The 17,645-nt window shown below is 39.2% G+C and overlaps 1 protein-coding gene across 8 annotated transcripts in view; it reads right to left on the reverse strand.

Annotated features, from left to right (window-relative positions):
* Window positions 1-17,645, reverse strand: part of vps13d (vacuolar protein sorting 13 homolog D) — a 274,881-nt gene that overhangs the window by 239,854 nt on the left and 17,382 nt on the right. For all 8 annotated transcript variants that reach the window (XM_050064560.1, XM_050064557.1, XM_050064558.1 and 5 more), the window contains 4 exons: window positions 15,092-15,282; window positions 14,387-14,467; window positions 12,966-13,082; window positions 12,495-12,599 (listed from right to left, as the gene is read on the reverse strand). In XM_050064560.1, coding sequence (XP_049920517.1) covers window positions 12,495-12,599; window positions 12,966-13,082; window positions 14,387-14,467; window positions 15,092-15,282 — 494 coding nt within the window. The remainder of the gene's footprint in view (window positions 1-12,494; window positions 12,600-12,965; window positions 13,083-14,386; window positions 14,468-15,091; window positions 15,283-17,645) is intronic.

The following is a 17,645-nucleotide window of genomic DNA, read 5'->3' on the forward strand; positions in this document are numbered from 1 at the left end:
GAGGGGAGAGGTAGAAACAAATAACTAATGTGTGTCTGTGTGTGTTATGTTCAGGTGTTGTCACGTAAATAACAGTGCCCAAGCAATAAACAGGACAGACAATAGGATTTTATTTATTTTTACACTACATTTTCACTGAAAGCTGACCGAATCCGACCCGAGCCCGAATACAATATATAGCTACATTTTTGACCAAACCCGGCCGACCCGTCGGGTACCATCAGGCTCAGATCGCCACACTCTAATGTGTGTATGTGTCCCCCATCGGGGCCTATCTGAATTTCTGTCTTTGAGAGATATTATTTTGTAATATAACTGAATTTTCTATCCATACATATAAATTTTAAAGATATTAAAATTATAAGGCATCTTTGTGTAAACTGCGAGTATCATTTAAGTAGGCTCATGGCCGGCCAAGTGTCCTCTTTTTTGGAAATCAAAATATGGTCACCCTACGCTACGTAGTAATTTAAACTCATTCGTTTTTGGGATTTGAGTAAGCATGTATAGTTACAGCCCACACTGTAATAAGGTACTGTAATGCTGTCTTCTTAAAAAAGAAAAAATAAGTTTAATGTTAATTTAAACTCATTTTTATGGCTCAGATGTTGTTATACCGTAATTTTATTTCCTGAAGAGGGTGTTTGGAAAATTGCAATCTGAAAAGTAACCAAAGCTGCTTAAGAGGTTATTGTGTTTTAAATGTGTTTCAAATTAAAAATAAAGGGAAACAGTGTAGGAATAACTTGTATAACGTTTTTTATTAACAAATAGTAATATAAAACCTTGTTTTCCCTGTTTGAGACCTTACAAAATAGACTGCGACTTATATGCCAGTGCGACTTATATTCCGAGGTTTACGGTAAGTCTCTTTGCAGAAGACATTATGATCCACTTACATGATCCCACTAACAGCTTTATGCACTTAATGAAAACTTTGGAAAAATTTGGCTCATATTCGGGTTAAAAATTTAATTTACTTAAGACTCAATTTCTCATGTTTCACTCCTTACCAACTCAAAAGCTCAAAGAACTGAAAATAAACTGGGATGTAAAATCAATTGTATACTTGGGAGTAAAAGTACCTAAAAATCTAGCAAACCTATATGAATGCAACTATGGACAAGTTGATCTTAACATCAGGAAACATATAGACCGATGGTCCACATATCCGTTAGGGGTGATGACAGGATAAATGTGACAAAAATGAACATTTTACCACGTCTGTTATATTTGTTACAATCTCTTCCTGTGAATATGCCACAAGTTAAATTCATTAAATGGGATAAGCTCATCTCAAGATTTATTTGGGAGGGTAAAAGACCCAGAATACGTTACTCCATGCTACAACTATCTAAAGATAAAGGAGGAAGGGCTCTCCCAAATTTGAAGGAATATTATCATGTGGCACAGCTTATTCACTGGTGCAATGCTGATTATGTAGCCCTACGGAAAGATATGGACCTGCATGGTCAATGGACCTGCATTTGTATAGCGCCTGTCGAGACATCCAACCACTGAAAGTGCTTTTTACACTATAAGTCACATTCACCCTTTCAAACACACATTCATACAGACTACCATACAAGGTGCCACCTGCTACTCAGTTTTTAACTCACTCACACACCGATGGAAGCATCATCAGGAGCAATTTGGGGTTCAGTATCTTGCTCAAGGATATTTTGACATGCAGACAGGAGGAGCCGGGGATCGAACTGCTGATCTTCCAATTGGTGGACGACCCGCTCCACTCATTGGTGAAAAAATGATCCCCACCCACGAAAAAGAATTACAAGACCTAAACCAGATAACAACATTTACTTTAGAAACTTGGTATTCTATTGGCAAACAGCTAAAACCGGGAAATTAACTTGGCATATTAAGATGGATTGCATTTGATGATTTGAACCAGGAAGAACTGACAGCAGATTTAAGCAATGTGCAGAAAGGGGCATAACAGCCAAATGCAAAGTAATCAAAAACTGTGGAATGATTAGCTTTCAAGAATTAAAAAACATGTATCAATTAGTAAATCAGGGCTTATTTAGATACTTAACGATGAGGGATTATTCTAACAAAAAGATCAAGAAAGGAGTGGAGGAAATTCAGCTAATCATTAAGATATTAAAAGCACATAGTAAGGCTACACCCAGAATAGTGTCAATTCTGTACCGTTGTTTGATGGACTCTATACATGATTCAACATAATATGTAAAAACCAAATGGAGAAAAAAAAACTTGGTGAAGAAAACCAAGAAAGGATGTAGTATGACGTGGAAACTTCAACTGAACACGACACAATCACAGGGGTGGAGAGAGATAATCTGGAAGAACCAGATTTGTTAAGTTATCACACCTAAAATTAAAAGTAAACAAATAAAGACTCAACAACCATGCTGGAGATTATGCAACCATGTAGAACCAAACCACATGTTAGGATTCAAAGGACCACAGATGATTTGTCATTTGGTAAAATCTAAACTGGACATTTAAAGGCTTCCTTCTCTGCATGCTTTTTGTTCTCCAAACAAAGACAGCTATTTGACACCCATCTTCAGGATGTCTCACCTCACACCTCAGTGAGACACAAGTCTCACAACTTGATTGGACAGGACTTTTACAGTGACACGTGACTCTGTGATATCACAGACATCTGTAGAAGGTCTGCTCCCTTCAGACAGACCTGCTCTCCGACTTGGGAACTGCAGAGCAGCGCACACCTCTTTCCTGCTGGGCCTGGAACAGCCCAGATGCTCAGGCCCTTGCTCCTTGCCCTGAACCATCAAAGGTGGGGCAATTGCTCACAGACTCTCTTGTCCCTGGATCACGACTTGCCCATGCTCAACGCTGAGGCAAACCTGAACCAGAGAAGTTAGACTTGCAAGCACAAGGTTTGCAACTAGCTTTCCAGCAACAAGGAACTAAGTGAGTTAGCACCCAGCGTCTAACTCTGCAAGGACCCCGAGCGACTGGCTTCCTCGGATCAGAACCTTTGGAACAAGGACACAGCAAAGACTTCAGCTGGAACCACAGCTCTTCCCAGCCTTCTTCTGCCTGCTAACAAAGCAGTACACCACCAAGTGACTCTTTCTCCGATCCACTCAAGGACAGGTAAAGTAACAACTGGGCATAGCTTCATCACAGCTTTACAGGCTAAGCAAGACTGTTTAACTTCTTGTATGTGATTTAATGCTGCCATTGAGTTACTGTTGTGATTGTTGGCAGTTAGGTCATTGATTAGTTGGCATTGCCAAAGCTAAGTGTTTAGTTTGCTAATACTGTTCACAGATTCTTGCACACAACTAAACAATCTCTGCACTAATCCAAAGTTCCCGCATCTTTTCCTTTGTCTTTGTCCTGACCACACAGTCAGACAAACACCTCTCCCGACCTGAAGCCAGCTTTGATTCGGCCATCACACACACACACACACACACACACACACACACACACCCCAAGCTCGTATGTTGTTAGTTAGAATTTGTGTGTTTTGGTTTGCTTTGCTGAATAAATATAATTCTGTGAAATCATACCTGCTGTCTGTTTAATGTGGCACAAGAGTGAATGAATAGTCAACCTGGTTATTGTCATTAATTTAATTATTAATCAAAACTCCAAATTAATAGTTTAGCATATTTTATGAGACTGATATCTTTAACTGGCTATCATTTTTCCCTTTACAGGCATGGTGCCCCATGAGGTGATTTAATGTTAATTAAGTCACATTATATAACATAATTATTAATTATTAATAATAATTGTTAATTATTTCCGATAGCCAATTGACCCCAACACATTTGGTGCCGCCGTGTAAGACCTAAAAATATGTTGATCCCAACATTTTGGTGCCCTGTGTGAGGCGTAGTCAGTAAAGGGTGCAGACGAGGGTGCCCTCTTTCACCCCTTTTGTTTACAATAGCAATGGAGCCTCTTGCAATAGCAGTGCGTTCACACCCACAATTCTATGGAATAACAGTAGGTCCAACAGAACATAGGATATGTTTATACGCTGATGATGTAATTCTACTCATGACAAAATTAAATAAAACTATTCCGGCTTTGTTACAACTTTTTAAAACACTGGGGGACATTTCAGGTTATAAAGTGAATAATACTAAATCTTCTATATTATTACTAAATGCAAATGAAAGAAGGAATCCAGTCCCTGAGGTAATTCAATTTAATGTTGTAGATCAGTTTAAATATTTGGGGGTACAGATTCTGCCAAGCCTAGAACATGTGGTTAACGCTAATTATGAACCTTTAATGTCAGAAATTAATGAGTCAATTGAGAGGTGGATGACATTACCAGTATCTATAATTGGGAGAATCAATATTTTAAAAATGAATATACTGCCAAAATTACTCTATTCATCCCAGAATATTCCTCTACCACCACCTTCAGATTTCTTTTCAAGAATTAAGAAAATATTTGCAGGATTCATATGGAACAACAGGAGGGCAAGACTCTGTCTGTCTTTATTATATCAACCATTTGATCGAGCCCTCATTGGACTGAAATGGAGGCTCATGGTTTGAAATTGCCTCTTCCCTCTTACATGTATTCAGACACGGTAAAGAAACTACATAAACAAACTAAAAATCCAATTGTAAGACACATGATCAAAATATGGTACGAGGTCAAAAAATATTCACAAGAACTGGGAACATTATCACAGTTTAGTACAATATGGGGCAATCAGTTTTTTGGACCAGAGAGAGCAGATGCAATATTTAAAGTATGGAAATCTAAGGGACTTAAAATGATTCAAGATCTCTATATACAAGACTCAGACACTATGATGTCTTTTGAAGAGCTGAGATCTAATTTTAACCGTAATAACAAACATTTCTTTAAGTATCTTCAGCTTAGAAATTTTGTTAAAGTAAATCAAAATAATCTTCTTACCAGGCCTTTATATTCACTTCTGGAAAAAAGCATGATAAAGGACAAGTTGAGAAAAGGTATCATATCAGAACTTTACAATCTGTTGTCATTTTACTCACCTGAAAACTCACAGTCTAAATTAAAAGCCTGGAAGGAAAACTTGCAACTTGAAATTTCAGAGGAAGATTGGGAAGCAGCTTGCACTGGCGCTCATATCAAATCTATAAATACGCATCTTAAATTAATACAATATAAATGGTTAATGCGGACTTATTTGGCACCAGTGGACTTAAACCGGTTTGACCCAAATATACCGGATATATGTACAAAATGTACAGAAAACAGAGGGACTTTGTTCCATTCTATTTGGCAATGTACAACGGTTAACATGTTCTGGGAAGAGGTAAGAGTTGTGACAGAGAAGGTAATTTCAAAACAAATTTTACTGGATCCTAAACTTTTTCTCTTGGGCTTATATCCAAAGAAACATAATTACAGTAAATATGAACAAGCATTTATAGATCTCAGCTTGCTCAATGCAAAAAAAATGTATTACATTATTATGGAAAGGGATTTATAAACCAGGTATTACTCAGTGGACAAGACAGATGTTATCAAGTCCCCCATTAGAGAGAATAACTTAGATTTAATAACTTAGAACTTACTTAACTTAGATATTAAAGGCCAAACAGCATGTGTTTGAATTTATATGGGGACCCTTCATAGATTATGTGAAGGATTTAGATTTAATAGATGACATGAGTGAGTAGGTTCCATGGATGATGCAGTTTTCAAGTTTATAATTTCTTTTCAAATCATTCTGTTTTGCAATTTTTTTTTTCTAGACATCTGGATTTAACATATGTCACAATGAATATACTCCATTTTATGAGTACTATTTTGAGACATGCCATTTGGAGATTTTTACTGGCTTGAACAGGAGCATGACTGTTTTGTGGTTTGTTTGTTTTTTTGTGTCTAAGTATGTTTTTTTGTTTTGTTTTGTTTTGTTTTGTTTTTGTGATAATGCAGCAGGCCCTTATGTTTGCAAACATTGTATGAATGAAAAGAGGCTGTATCTTATAATGTTGAAAAATAAATAAAAATATTGTGGCAAAAAAAATGTATTCTATGGACAAATCAATAAAAATGATAAGTGGGGGAAAAAAAGTGGACAGAGAATATCCCCTCTTATTTTCGAAGGGGAGACTTTTAACACATACTTCCATTAACAAAATGTTTCAAGTTTCAATTATAATTTAAAAAATAAAAGACTATTGTTTTACCAAAAATAACCCTTCTGTTCTCATTCCTTTAAGTGTTGCTCCGACTGATATTAATATAAATTCTGTAATACCGTAATACCATGAAACTGCAATATTTTCTGAGACAGTTATTGTACCATCAGTCTCATAGCGTTGCAACCCTGAAGCCTATACATGAACATGCAAGCCTTTATTGGAAAGCAAGACACGGGAACTTCACTTGGGTCTTGAGAAGCTACAGTGTTTATTTATAGAGACACTGAATCCTACACTGTACATTTACTATTACTTAACTACTTTTAATTTGTTCTCAGTTCTGATCACCAAAACCTGTCTGCTCTAAGCATATCCACCATCACCATCACACTCACACTCTAGCAACCAGCACACACTCTGGGTTATTCCTTCAGATGAAATTGACATGTGACATAGTGTTGATATAGTAACAAGTGGGCGTGTATAGTGTGTGTATGTGCATCTTTTTATTAGGGATGCACGATAACTTTTCTTTTAAACCAATACCGATAACCGATAACTTTCAGTTCCTATATATTCTGGAATATATATATGTAGTATATACACACACACAGAAGTGCACACTCTCTCTCACACACACACACACAGACGCGCATACTCTCTCTCACACTAGTGTTGCAGGGTACACTGGTACCAACGGTAGACCGCGGCACTAAAACTCCACAGTACATATGATACCATAATGTTGAAGTACCGTACTACGGTACCTCCGGTACCACTACTGTGGGATAAGTTCAAAGTCCAATCGCAAGAGGGTGCGTGTCTGTATACACACATATATATATATATATATATATATATATATATATATATATATATATAAAAATATATATATATATATATGTATATACCTAAGATCATGACATCAATACTATGAACAAAACCAAAACAGTTTTGACTCTTTAAATGAAGAGATATTTATTTTTTCCTATGAAAAACTATTGGCAAGCATCTCAAACATTTTTGAAAAGATATAAAACAAAAAACTATTTGATATCTCAAATGAACATCAATTTAAATAAGGTGCATTACTTACGGATATAAAAATAAAGGCCCCTTGAACTGATGCAAATGCATGCATCGGGATTACAAACTGAAAAAGTTCATTCCAGAAGTTCAAAAAAATAAATAAATATAGAAAATGATTGCACTGAACAAGTTAGACGTGTCTATGTAAACAAACTGAAAAAGTGCATTCCATAGTAACAAAAAAATAAGTTTAAAGGATTTTGGCTGATGGTTCCATTCAAATGAATACCTTTTCACTAAGGTAAATGAGGTTCAGTTGTTCTTTTATCTTATATTAGAAGAGAGAGAGAGAGAGAGAGAGAGAGAGAGAGAATTAGAAGAGAGAGAGAGAGAGAGAGAGAGAGAGAGAGAGAGAGAGAGAGAGAGAGAGAGAGAGAGTGTGTCTATGTGTGTGTGAGATAGTGTTGTCACGGTACCAAAATTGGGACCCACGGTACGATACCAGTGAAAGTATCATGGTTCTGAGTAGTATCACAATACCACAGCCAAAAATAGGCAGATGTGCCTTTTGTCATTTTTAAAAAGATATATCACTCTTCTATAATACATCAATGATATTTCAATGGAATAAATTACTTATTGACTTATTCATACTTCAAAAACAGCATCAATAAGTGATTAACATAGGGGGGATCAAAATAAAATAAATAAATAAATAAAATAAAAATCAACCAGCCACCCTCCTCCTCTGACAAGTAAAGAACAGTCCCTTAAGTGCGGTGAGGTTTGTGGACCGTTACCTGCCACAAAGAGAGAATTGTGAACGGCTCGTTTCTCCTCTGACACGCCACATACCTGCCACGGCTCGGCTGTTCAGGTACTTCTGGACGGTCATGACGCCAACAAGAGGAAATTATTGGACCTGGAGCTGGACTTCTCCGTCGCCAGTAAGCCGTTATCTTGCGCCGCAGAGCAATATGGCCGCCGTATTTGACGGGAATAACGTTACGTATTCCTGTCTGTGACCCTCGTTCAACCCACAACCAGCAGGATTCGCCTTTCGTTTCTGCTGCTGGTTGAAATCTGTACTCTCACAGCATGCTCCTAATGATTTCTTTTGCTCGCACAAAACTATTTTTAGTCGCAAATGCGAGTCAAATGCTCGCACCATAGAGCTCTGTGGAAAACAAATCACTTTGGCATATATAAACAAATCTAACCTACAAGTAAAAATAAATTAATAATAACTTTCACTGCTCAAAGATACTCAATAGCTCAACAAATAGGCCTACCTGAAATGTTACTGCAGCAGCATATTGAGTGCCAGGTGGCCAGCGCGTGCCGTTATTGGACTGCGCATGGACACTCACCTTCTTGAGATTGGACTTTGAACTTATCCCACAGTAGTGGTACCTGAGGTACCGTAGTACTACGGTACTCCAACATTATGGTATCATATGTACTGTGGAGTTTTAGTGCCACGGTCTACCGTTGGTACCAGTATACCCTGCAACACTAGTGTGAGAGAGAGTATGCGCGTCTGTGTGTGTGTGTGTGAGAGAGAGAGTGTGCACGTCTTTGTGTGTGTGTGTGTGTGTGTGTGTGAGAGAGAGAGAGTGTGCGCGTCTGTGTGAAATTATGACTGAGTTAATGAGTTGTTTTCCGACATGAGGGGGTATTCACTGCAGGCCATTCAGGTCTCATAGTGGGAGCGGGGCACTGCCGTGCTGACAAAATTATATATGTTATCGGGGCTATTCGTCATGATATCGGACTTATCGGAACGACGTAATGATTTCCTGTTATCGGCCCAATAATTATCGGCCCGATAGTTATTGTGCACCCTTACTTTTTATTGATGGTTATTCATCAGAATTCAGTGAAATGCAACTGTCAATCAAAACAAATAAGGTTGCTTTTAAAGGGCTAGTGCACCCAAAAGTGAAAATTCAGCCATATGCCGAAGGAGGCTCAGGTGAAGTTTTAGAGTCCTCACATCCCTTGCAGAGATCCCAGGGGAGAGGGGCTAGCAACAAAACTCCATCTGATGCAGGCAGGGCGCCCCAGATTAAACCGTCCAAAAAATGCATAATTGAAACCACAGAATATCTCCATACTCTGTTTTTAGCCTCATTGTAGCCTGTAGCTCTAACTGCCTCTCTGTAGAGCACGCTCACGTGTGTGCTTGCGCGCGAGACCATGAGACATGGGCACCACCTTCATGTGTGTTCACGTGCTTTCGCTGGTCTCGCGCGAAAGCGCGCACAAGAGAGCTTTGCTATGGTTTCAATTATGTGTTATTTTTGGACGTTTTAATCTGGGGCGCCCAGCCTCCATTAGCTGGAGTTTTGTTGCTAGCCCTTCTCCCCTGGGATCTCCACAAGTGATGTGAGGACTCTAAAACTTCACCTGATGCTCCTTCGGCATATGGGTGAGTAGATAACGGCTGAATTTTCATTTTTGGGTGCACTATCCTTTTAAGTAGCAGGTACAAAGGCTTTCTTTTGTGCCTTTTCTCTGTCCACTAAAGTGGTGGACAGTCTGATGGTTTTACACACCACTTCCAACAATTTAACCATGTTGGGCAGGTGATAAATTCCGACCTTTTCTGATTCGGGGTGAAGTTCAAAACTAAATCCTCCAGTGAGCTGGCCCCTAACAGACGAAGGTCATTGAAGGTGCTTTCACATGCAACCTGTTTGGTTCGGTTAAAACAAACTCAGGTCCATTTACACAGTTAGTATAGTTTGTTTAGGGTGGTGTCAAAGCTGTCAATCGGACCCTGGTGCAGACCAAAATATTGAACCCAGGCTGCTTGAAAAGGTGAGTCTCGGTCCGCTTCCAAACTGACTCTGGTGCATTTTTTTGTGGTGTGAAAGAAAACAAACCAGTCACAGGATTTTATGAATGCAGGGTTGTCATTTTAGCAACAGCTTAACCAATAATAAATCCATCTGCTGATCGTGAAATCTATCTGCGATCTCATAACTGATCATGATAAAGGCCACATATATCTCAAAACCTATTTATGCTGATCCATACATGCAACCATGGTAGCACACATGCACATCAATGAGGGTATTTTCCCTGATTAAAAAGCTGTTCAAACTGCTATCATTGTATCCAACTCTGTGTTCTTTGTCTGTTCATTAAGTCCATTAAAAAGTGTGTGACAGTGATCCCACAGTATTAAGCCCTGAATCACTACTGTACAGGTTGCCTTCTTTTCACCCTGTCTATATCAATCAATCAGTCAATTTTATTTATAAAGCCCAATATCACAAATCACAATTTGCCTCAGAGGGCTTTACAGCATACGACATCCCTCTGTCCTTAGGACCCTCGCAGCGGATAAGGAAAAACTCCCCCAAAAAAACCCTTTAACAGGGGAAATGTTGGTCATTATTCAATATGCAATTGATTTTGCAGTAATAATAGCCTGCTAATAATGCCTCCCATCAGTTACTTCTGTATGATCTTTTTGTGTTACCAAAGAACAGAAATATAAACACTTAAAGTCCTGCTGCAAAAACTTCTGTCAGTGAACAAAATCTGATTTCCCACATGGGTCCTGATGATGCAGGATGACAAACACTAAAACTGTTCAATCAACGAGTTACATGTCAGCAGGGGTGGGTAGTAACGCGTTACAAGTAACGCACGTGAGTAAAAAAGTAGTTTTTTTGAGGAACGAGTACTTTTTAAGTTCCTTTTTTAAAACTGTACTTCTACTCTTACTCAAGTATATTTTTAAGCCAGTAATCTACTTTTTACTTCACTACATTTGCCAATTACCTTCGTTACAACTACCGTATATTTCCAAATAGCCGCCAGGGGTTTGACCCCATTTTGCATAGGCCTATTAAACACCGGTCTGATTAAATGCCGGGGCGATTATTTCCTCATTCATTGCCTCAAGGAGGGATGCGCTTTTACGCACGGGTCGGTGGTGAAGTGGCACACATGACTCGTGCTACGGACAGACGGACAGACAGCCACGTATCTAAAACAGGTAATACATCTGGCTACATCTTTCCCACATCAAATATCCGTGATCGCCTTGACCCGCGTGCGTAAAAGCGCACACAGTCCGTGTCCTCTCAGCGCGGATGCTGTGATTTGATGGCCCGGTACTCATTGTAGCTCACTCTTATAAGACCCAATAATAATAATAATAATAATGATAAGTTACTGTGGACCTATATGCCATCCCTTTTAATAAAATTACCAGAACAGTTCGCTGAAAAACAGGTAAAGTCAGCCTCTACAGGCTCACCATAGCTCACTGTCAGGACTCAGGGACCAGAATTCGGGATGGCGGACCGTCGGAATGGTGATATTTCGGTGTGGTGGCCTGTAACTGTTGGTTAAATGGCCCGTTCCGATAACTGGGGCTTTACTGGTATAATGCAATAGCACCACCCAGCGTTGAAACCCGTGTACACAAAAAAAATGACCGGAGCCAGGTCGAAATGAAGAGCTTCTTTTTGTCTGAAAAGAGCCAACTAAGTTAGCATGTTAGAGATTTATGCACATATAATCCCAGTTTAGGACATATTTCTTACAAAACAAGGGAGAGATGGGATTTTCATTTTGTTACTGTTATGGTCATTTGTAAAATAGTTCACCTGACACCTGGTGATCTGGCAGGAAAGTCCTACAGGGACCTGTTATACCTTTACAAACACATTTGTGGATGGAACTTGGGAACATTATAGTGCTATTGTTTACCATATATTGAATGGTTTCTTATTTATTTTATTGGTTTTTATTTATTTTGTAAACAGCGAAAAAGACATAGAAAAAACAAAGAAGTTGGGATGTCATTCTGTTTTTAAAGCAAGGTCATCCACTCAAATTACAGATAGGGAAATGGAGAAAGAAGAGGTTAGGTGAGGAAAGAGGGGTAGAGTGAAGGAGATGGAGAGTGGAAGATTGGTACCTGCTTCATTAAAAAAAAGTTTTATCAAATGCTGTTTTTTCATTATTTTGCACTGGTCCGCATACCTAAAAATATTCAAACGGAAAGTAACTTGTACTTGAATAAATTATTAACCAGGTACTTTTTACTTTTACCTGAGTAGGTTTCTCAAATAGTAATTTTACTTCTACTTGAGTAATTTTTTATGTCAGTAATTGTACTTTTACTTGAGTACAGATTTTCAGTACTCCTGCATGTCAGTCAGTAGAACTTAATGTTTATTCCTCTTGGTTCGTTTGCAAAAGGTTAGTGTAAACAGGAACCAACCAAAACTAAAATGCAACAGTGTATTATTTTTTCCCTGTGGTGAGACCAAATGAACCCAACTACGGGTGTGAAAGCAGGATTGTCTGACCTGGATCTGATCGGCAGGCAGCTTTCCCAGCATCTCACACTCTGTATCCCAATATACACTGAAGTCTTCTATCTCTAGCTGTTTTTGCCGGAGGAGCTTCTGAACCTGAAAATACAAAGGAAATCCCTTTTAACCTCTAATGCAAAGACAAGCAGAAATCATGTTATCAATTACAATATAAAGATAATAATGACATACAGCTCTCATAAATATAAGATACGAAGTTATCACCACAAGAAAACATTATTTGGTGAATGCAGTGAACTTTTGTTTTACTAAGCTACTGCATGTATTGTGATAGAAAACTTTGTTTTTTGTATAAAAATGAATGATGAATTGGACTACTGTAGCACCTGATGTCATGAGAATCACTAATCTTTAAATTCTCTTTATCCACTAAAAGCCTTAATGAAAAAGACTGAAGTGTAGTTTCACATTGTTAGTTTAAAATCACTCTGAGTGAAGACTTACCACTTCTTTGGAGGGGTTCTGAGCAGACATGTTGTTGATGCAAACCCCAAAGGAAAAGGGTTTCTCTGGGTTGGAGAAGTCATCCTCAAATCTAAGATGTACATCTTGGATCTTCAGCTACACAGAAGCCATAAAATCAAAGTTTAATCTGTAGCTCAACAATAACAAGTGCCTGATTCCTTTGGCCTGATTGACTGCACTGTCCTGACATCTGGAAGGTATTTACTAGGGATGCACCGAATATTCGGTAACCGAATATATTCGGCCGAATATTGCAAAAAAACACACATTCGGTATTCGGTGGAATAAGTTAAAAGCAAGGCCGAATAATAGCAGTGTGTTTTGATAACACAATCAAACAGCGTGCCGTGACGGGTGGAGTAAAATGTCGGCAGTGTGGCGATCCATCCGTCACCGCACTCGCATTTGCGACTAAATATAGTTTTGAGCGAGCAAAACAGGCTTAAATCATTCAGCACGCTGTGCGAGCAGCCTACAGATTTCAACGAGCAGCAGAAACAAAAGGCGAATCCCACCAATTGTGGGTGAACGAGGGTCACAGACACAGACAGTGTATTCCTGTCAAATACGGCGGCCATCGGCTTACCGGCGACGGAGAAGTCGGCTCCAATAATATCCTCTTCTTGGCGTGCGGACTGCCCAGAAGTACCTGAACAGCTGAGCCAGCTGAACACAGGTATGTGACGTGTCAGAGGAGAAACGAGCCGTTCACGGCCCACAAACCTCACCGTACTTCAGGGACTGTTCTTTACTTGTCAGGGGAGGAGGGTGGCTGGTTGATTCTTATTTTATTTATTTATTTTATTTTGATCCCCCCCTATGTTCATCACTCATTGATGCTGTTTTTGAAGTATGAATAAGTCAATAAGTAATTTATTCCATTGAAATATCATTGATGTAGCCTATAATAGAAAAGTGATTTATCTTTTTATAAATGACAAAAGGCACATCTGCCTCATTTTCGCTGTGGTATCGTGATACTACTCAGAACCATGATATTTTCATTGGTATCGTACAGTGGGATCCAATTTTGGTACCGTGACAACACTAATCTGGAGGGGGTTCATCTGCAAAAACTAATGAAAAACTAAACAACGATATCCGGTATTCGGCCAAGCGTTTAATATTATTCGGCTTCGGCCACAAATTTTCATTTCGGTGCATCCCTATTATTTACTTGCTCAGATATTCTTCTTTAAAGTGTTTTCATGGGGCCAAATCTTTGTGTAATTGTATTGTATCATAAAACACTCAATTGCCTGTTCATTAGCTGGCCCCAGGCATTCAAATGGAGTGGACATGTTAGTATATAAATTGTAGAAGGGTATTGTTTCAACTGATGCAGAATGCATGTGTTGCTTATGAGTCCCAGCTCCAGTATCTAATGATGGAAAACCTACCTCAATGTTTTCCACAATCCTGGTGACCACAGAGGCAGTGACAGAATACCAGTAAGACTCTCCTCTCTGTTCACATTCACTCTGGAGGAGCCAAACACATATCATATAGTCTATAAACATACATAAACTGTAAATGACTACAAAGTACTTAAAAGATTGAAGTGCAAGTTGGTGAAGAAGACTGTAAGACAGACACAATAAAAAAGTCAAGGAGGCAGCAAACATAGATTAGAACAAGAAAGCCAAGCTATATAATGCAAATTCCAATCTGACTATGCTGACATGTAAACCCTTTCTGCTGCTACAAGAACAATTTGAAACTGGTACTCTCTTTGTCCCAGATTTAAAATCACTGTGAGAACACTAGAAATAATAGTTCAGAAACATAACCTCAACTGTGTTGGTGTTAAGTGACATGCAGCTCAAAACAATGATATGTTGTTGCACATGTGTAGCTACTTCAGTGTCACTCTCAGGATGCATTGCTCTTTAGAGACCAGTAAAACTTAATAGATATGAAAAATGAGTAAGGATTTTGTTATAATTTTATCCTTTTTATCCTTCATGGACCCCAGGAAGACTAGCTGTTCGTCCAGGCGTCAGCTAATGGGGATCCATAAACAAATAAGCAAATAAATAAACAAATAAACCATTATTGGGACAGAAAAAAACACATTTTATAATCTGCAGTGTTGATCCACCTACTTTGAATTTGTCTTCGAGAGCCTTGAGGAGGCGAGTTTTGCGCTCTCTCTCTTCCTCTCTCTCCTTCTCTCCATCATGTTCCTGCAGCTGGGCAGGGCCAATGATCAGGCTGAGTTGGGACATGGAGATGACCCATGGGTCACTGTGAGGCCGGTAAAAAGGGATCTGGAGAGTAATCTTTCCAATGAAGCCTGTGAAAAGACAACCAGTGCTTGTGTCATATCCTTATGCAAGTATGGCAATACACTCATTAGTTCTTATTTGATATTTTGTTTGATTTTTTTTCACATGATCTTATTTACCATTTCATTTAATTAAAATAATTAATGATATTATTTAACAAATATTAACCAAATTACTAAACAATGGTAGGAAAATTAGGTCTCTCTTTATACAGACGTAATTAGACCTGTGTGTGTGTGTGTGTGTGTGTGTGTGTACATATACACACACATACACACACACACACACACATATATATACATATTCATATATATGTATACATATATACACATATCAAGTTCAAGTGCTTTATTTGTCACATGTACGCATACAGTGAAAAAAGGAGGTAGCAATCTGCTCTGTGCAAGCCTGCAATAGAAGCATACTCAATAAATATTAAATATGTAAGAATAAAAAAAAAGAAAAATACACACACACACAAACTGACAGCCCGCTCGGCTGAACGCACCGATCTTTGCAGTACGGCCTGCTCCCGGGCAGTGCTGTTTCCATACCAGGCAGAGATACACCCAGTGAGGACACTCAATGGCCGAGGAGTAGAAGGTCTTCAGGATGGAGGTGGAGACCTTAAACCTCCTCAGCCATCTCAGAAAGTACAGCTGCTGCCTGGATATTGAAATCAGTTGCTCAGTCTGTAAGTTCCAGGTGAGGTCCTCTGTAAGGTGCACTCCTTGGTATTTAAAGCTGGAGACCCTCTCCACAGGCTCATTGTTGATAGTAAGTGGGGTGTACCCGCTGCCCTGCTTCCTCCTGAAGTCCACCACCATCTCTTTTGTCTTGCTGACATTCAGTGCCAGGTTGTTGGACTGACACCACAGTGCTAGGTCTGCCACCTGGTTCACGTAGGCCTGCTCATTGTTGCATGAGATGAGACCCAGCACCACAGTGTCGTCTGCGAATTTGATGATAGAGGTAGAGCAGCTGGAGGCTGTGCAGTCATGCGTGTAGATGTTGTAGAGCAGCGGACTTAATACACACCCCTGAGGAGAACCTGTGCTGAGGGTCAGAGGCCATAATGTCCTTCCACCTCACCACCAGGGGGCGGTCAGTGAGGAAGCTGAGCACCCAGTAAGACATTTGGGTGTTGATTCCCAGCAACCTCATCTTGTCAGCCAGGCAGAGGGGAACTATGGTGTTGAATGCTGAACTATAATCTATGAACAGCATCCTCACACAATTCCCCCTCCCCTCATCCAGATGGGATAGGGTGGAATGCAGAAGGTTGGTGATGGCGTCATCTCTGTATCTGTTTTCTCTGTATGCGAATTGGAGAAGGTCGAACAAGCCAGGCAGGGAGGCACAGATGTAGTTCTTCACCAGCTTCTCCAAGCATTTCTTCACTGCTGATGTCAGCGCAACGGGACAGTAGTCGTTCAAGCAGGAGGGGTTGTTTTTCTTTGGCACTGGGACAATGATGGACTATCCATGATAATAATTTATTTGAGGAATTTCAGTCAGGATTTAGAGTGCATCATAGCACTGAGACAGCACTAGTTAAAATTACAAATGACCTTCTGATTGCTTCAGACAAAGGACTCGTCTCTGTACTAGATCTTAGTGCGGCGTTTGACAAAATTGACCATCAAATTCTGCTACTGAGACTGGAACACTTAATTGGCCTAAAAGGTTCTGCACTAAGCTGGTTTAAATCTTATTCATCTGATCGTTTTCAGTTTGTTCACGTTCATAATGAGTCATCCTTACGTACTAAAGTTTGTTTTGTAGTTCCGCAAGGTTCTGTGCTCGGACCAATCCTATTTATTCTATATATGCTTCCTTTAGGTAACATCATTAGAAATCACTCCGTAAATTTCCATTGTTATGCAGATGATACACAGTTGTATTTATCTATGAAGCCAGAAGAAAGTAATCAATTAACTAAACTTCATAATTGCCTTAAAGACATAAAAACCTGGATCAGCACCAGTTTCCTGATGTTAAATTCAGACAAAACTGAAATTATTGTTCTTGGCCCCAAACAACTCAGAGACTCTTTATCTGATGACATAGTTTCTCTAGATGGCATTGCTCTGGCCTCTAGCACTACCGTAAGAAACCTCGAAGTAACATTTGACCAAGATTTGTCTTTTAATTCTCATTTAAAACAAACCTCACGGACTGCATTTTTTCATCTGCGTAATATTGCGAAAATTAGGTCTATCCTGACCCGAAAAGATGCAGAAAAATTGGTCCACGCTTTTGTTACCTCTAGGCTGGATTACTGTAAATCTCTATTATCTGGTAGCTCTAGTAAGTCCTTAAAAACTCTCCAACTAATTCAGAATGCAGCAGCACGTGTACTAACAGGAAC

The sequence above is a fragment of the Epinephelus moara genome, chromosome 16, assembly GCF_006386435.1.
Source record: "Epinephelus moara isolate mb chromosome 16, YSFRI_EMoa_1.0, whole genome shotgun sequence".
Taxonomy (NCBI): Eukaryota; Metazoa; Chordata; class Actinopteri; order Perciformes; family Serranidae; genus Epinephelus; species Epinephelus moara.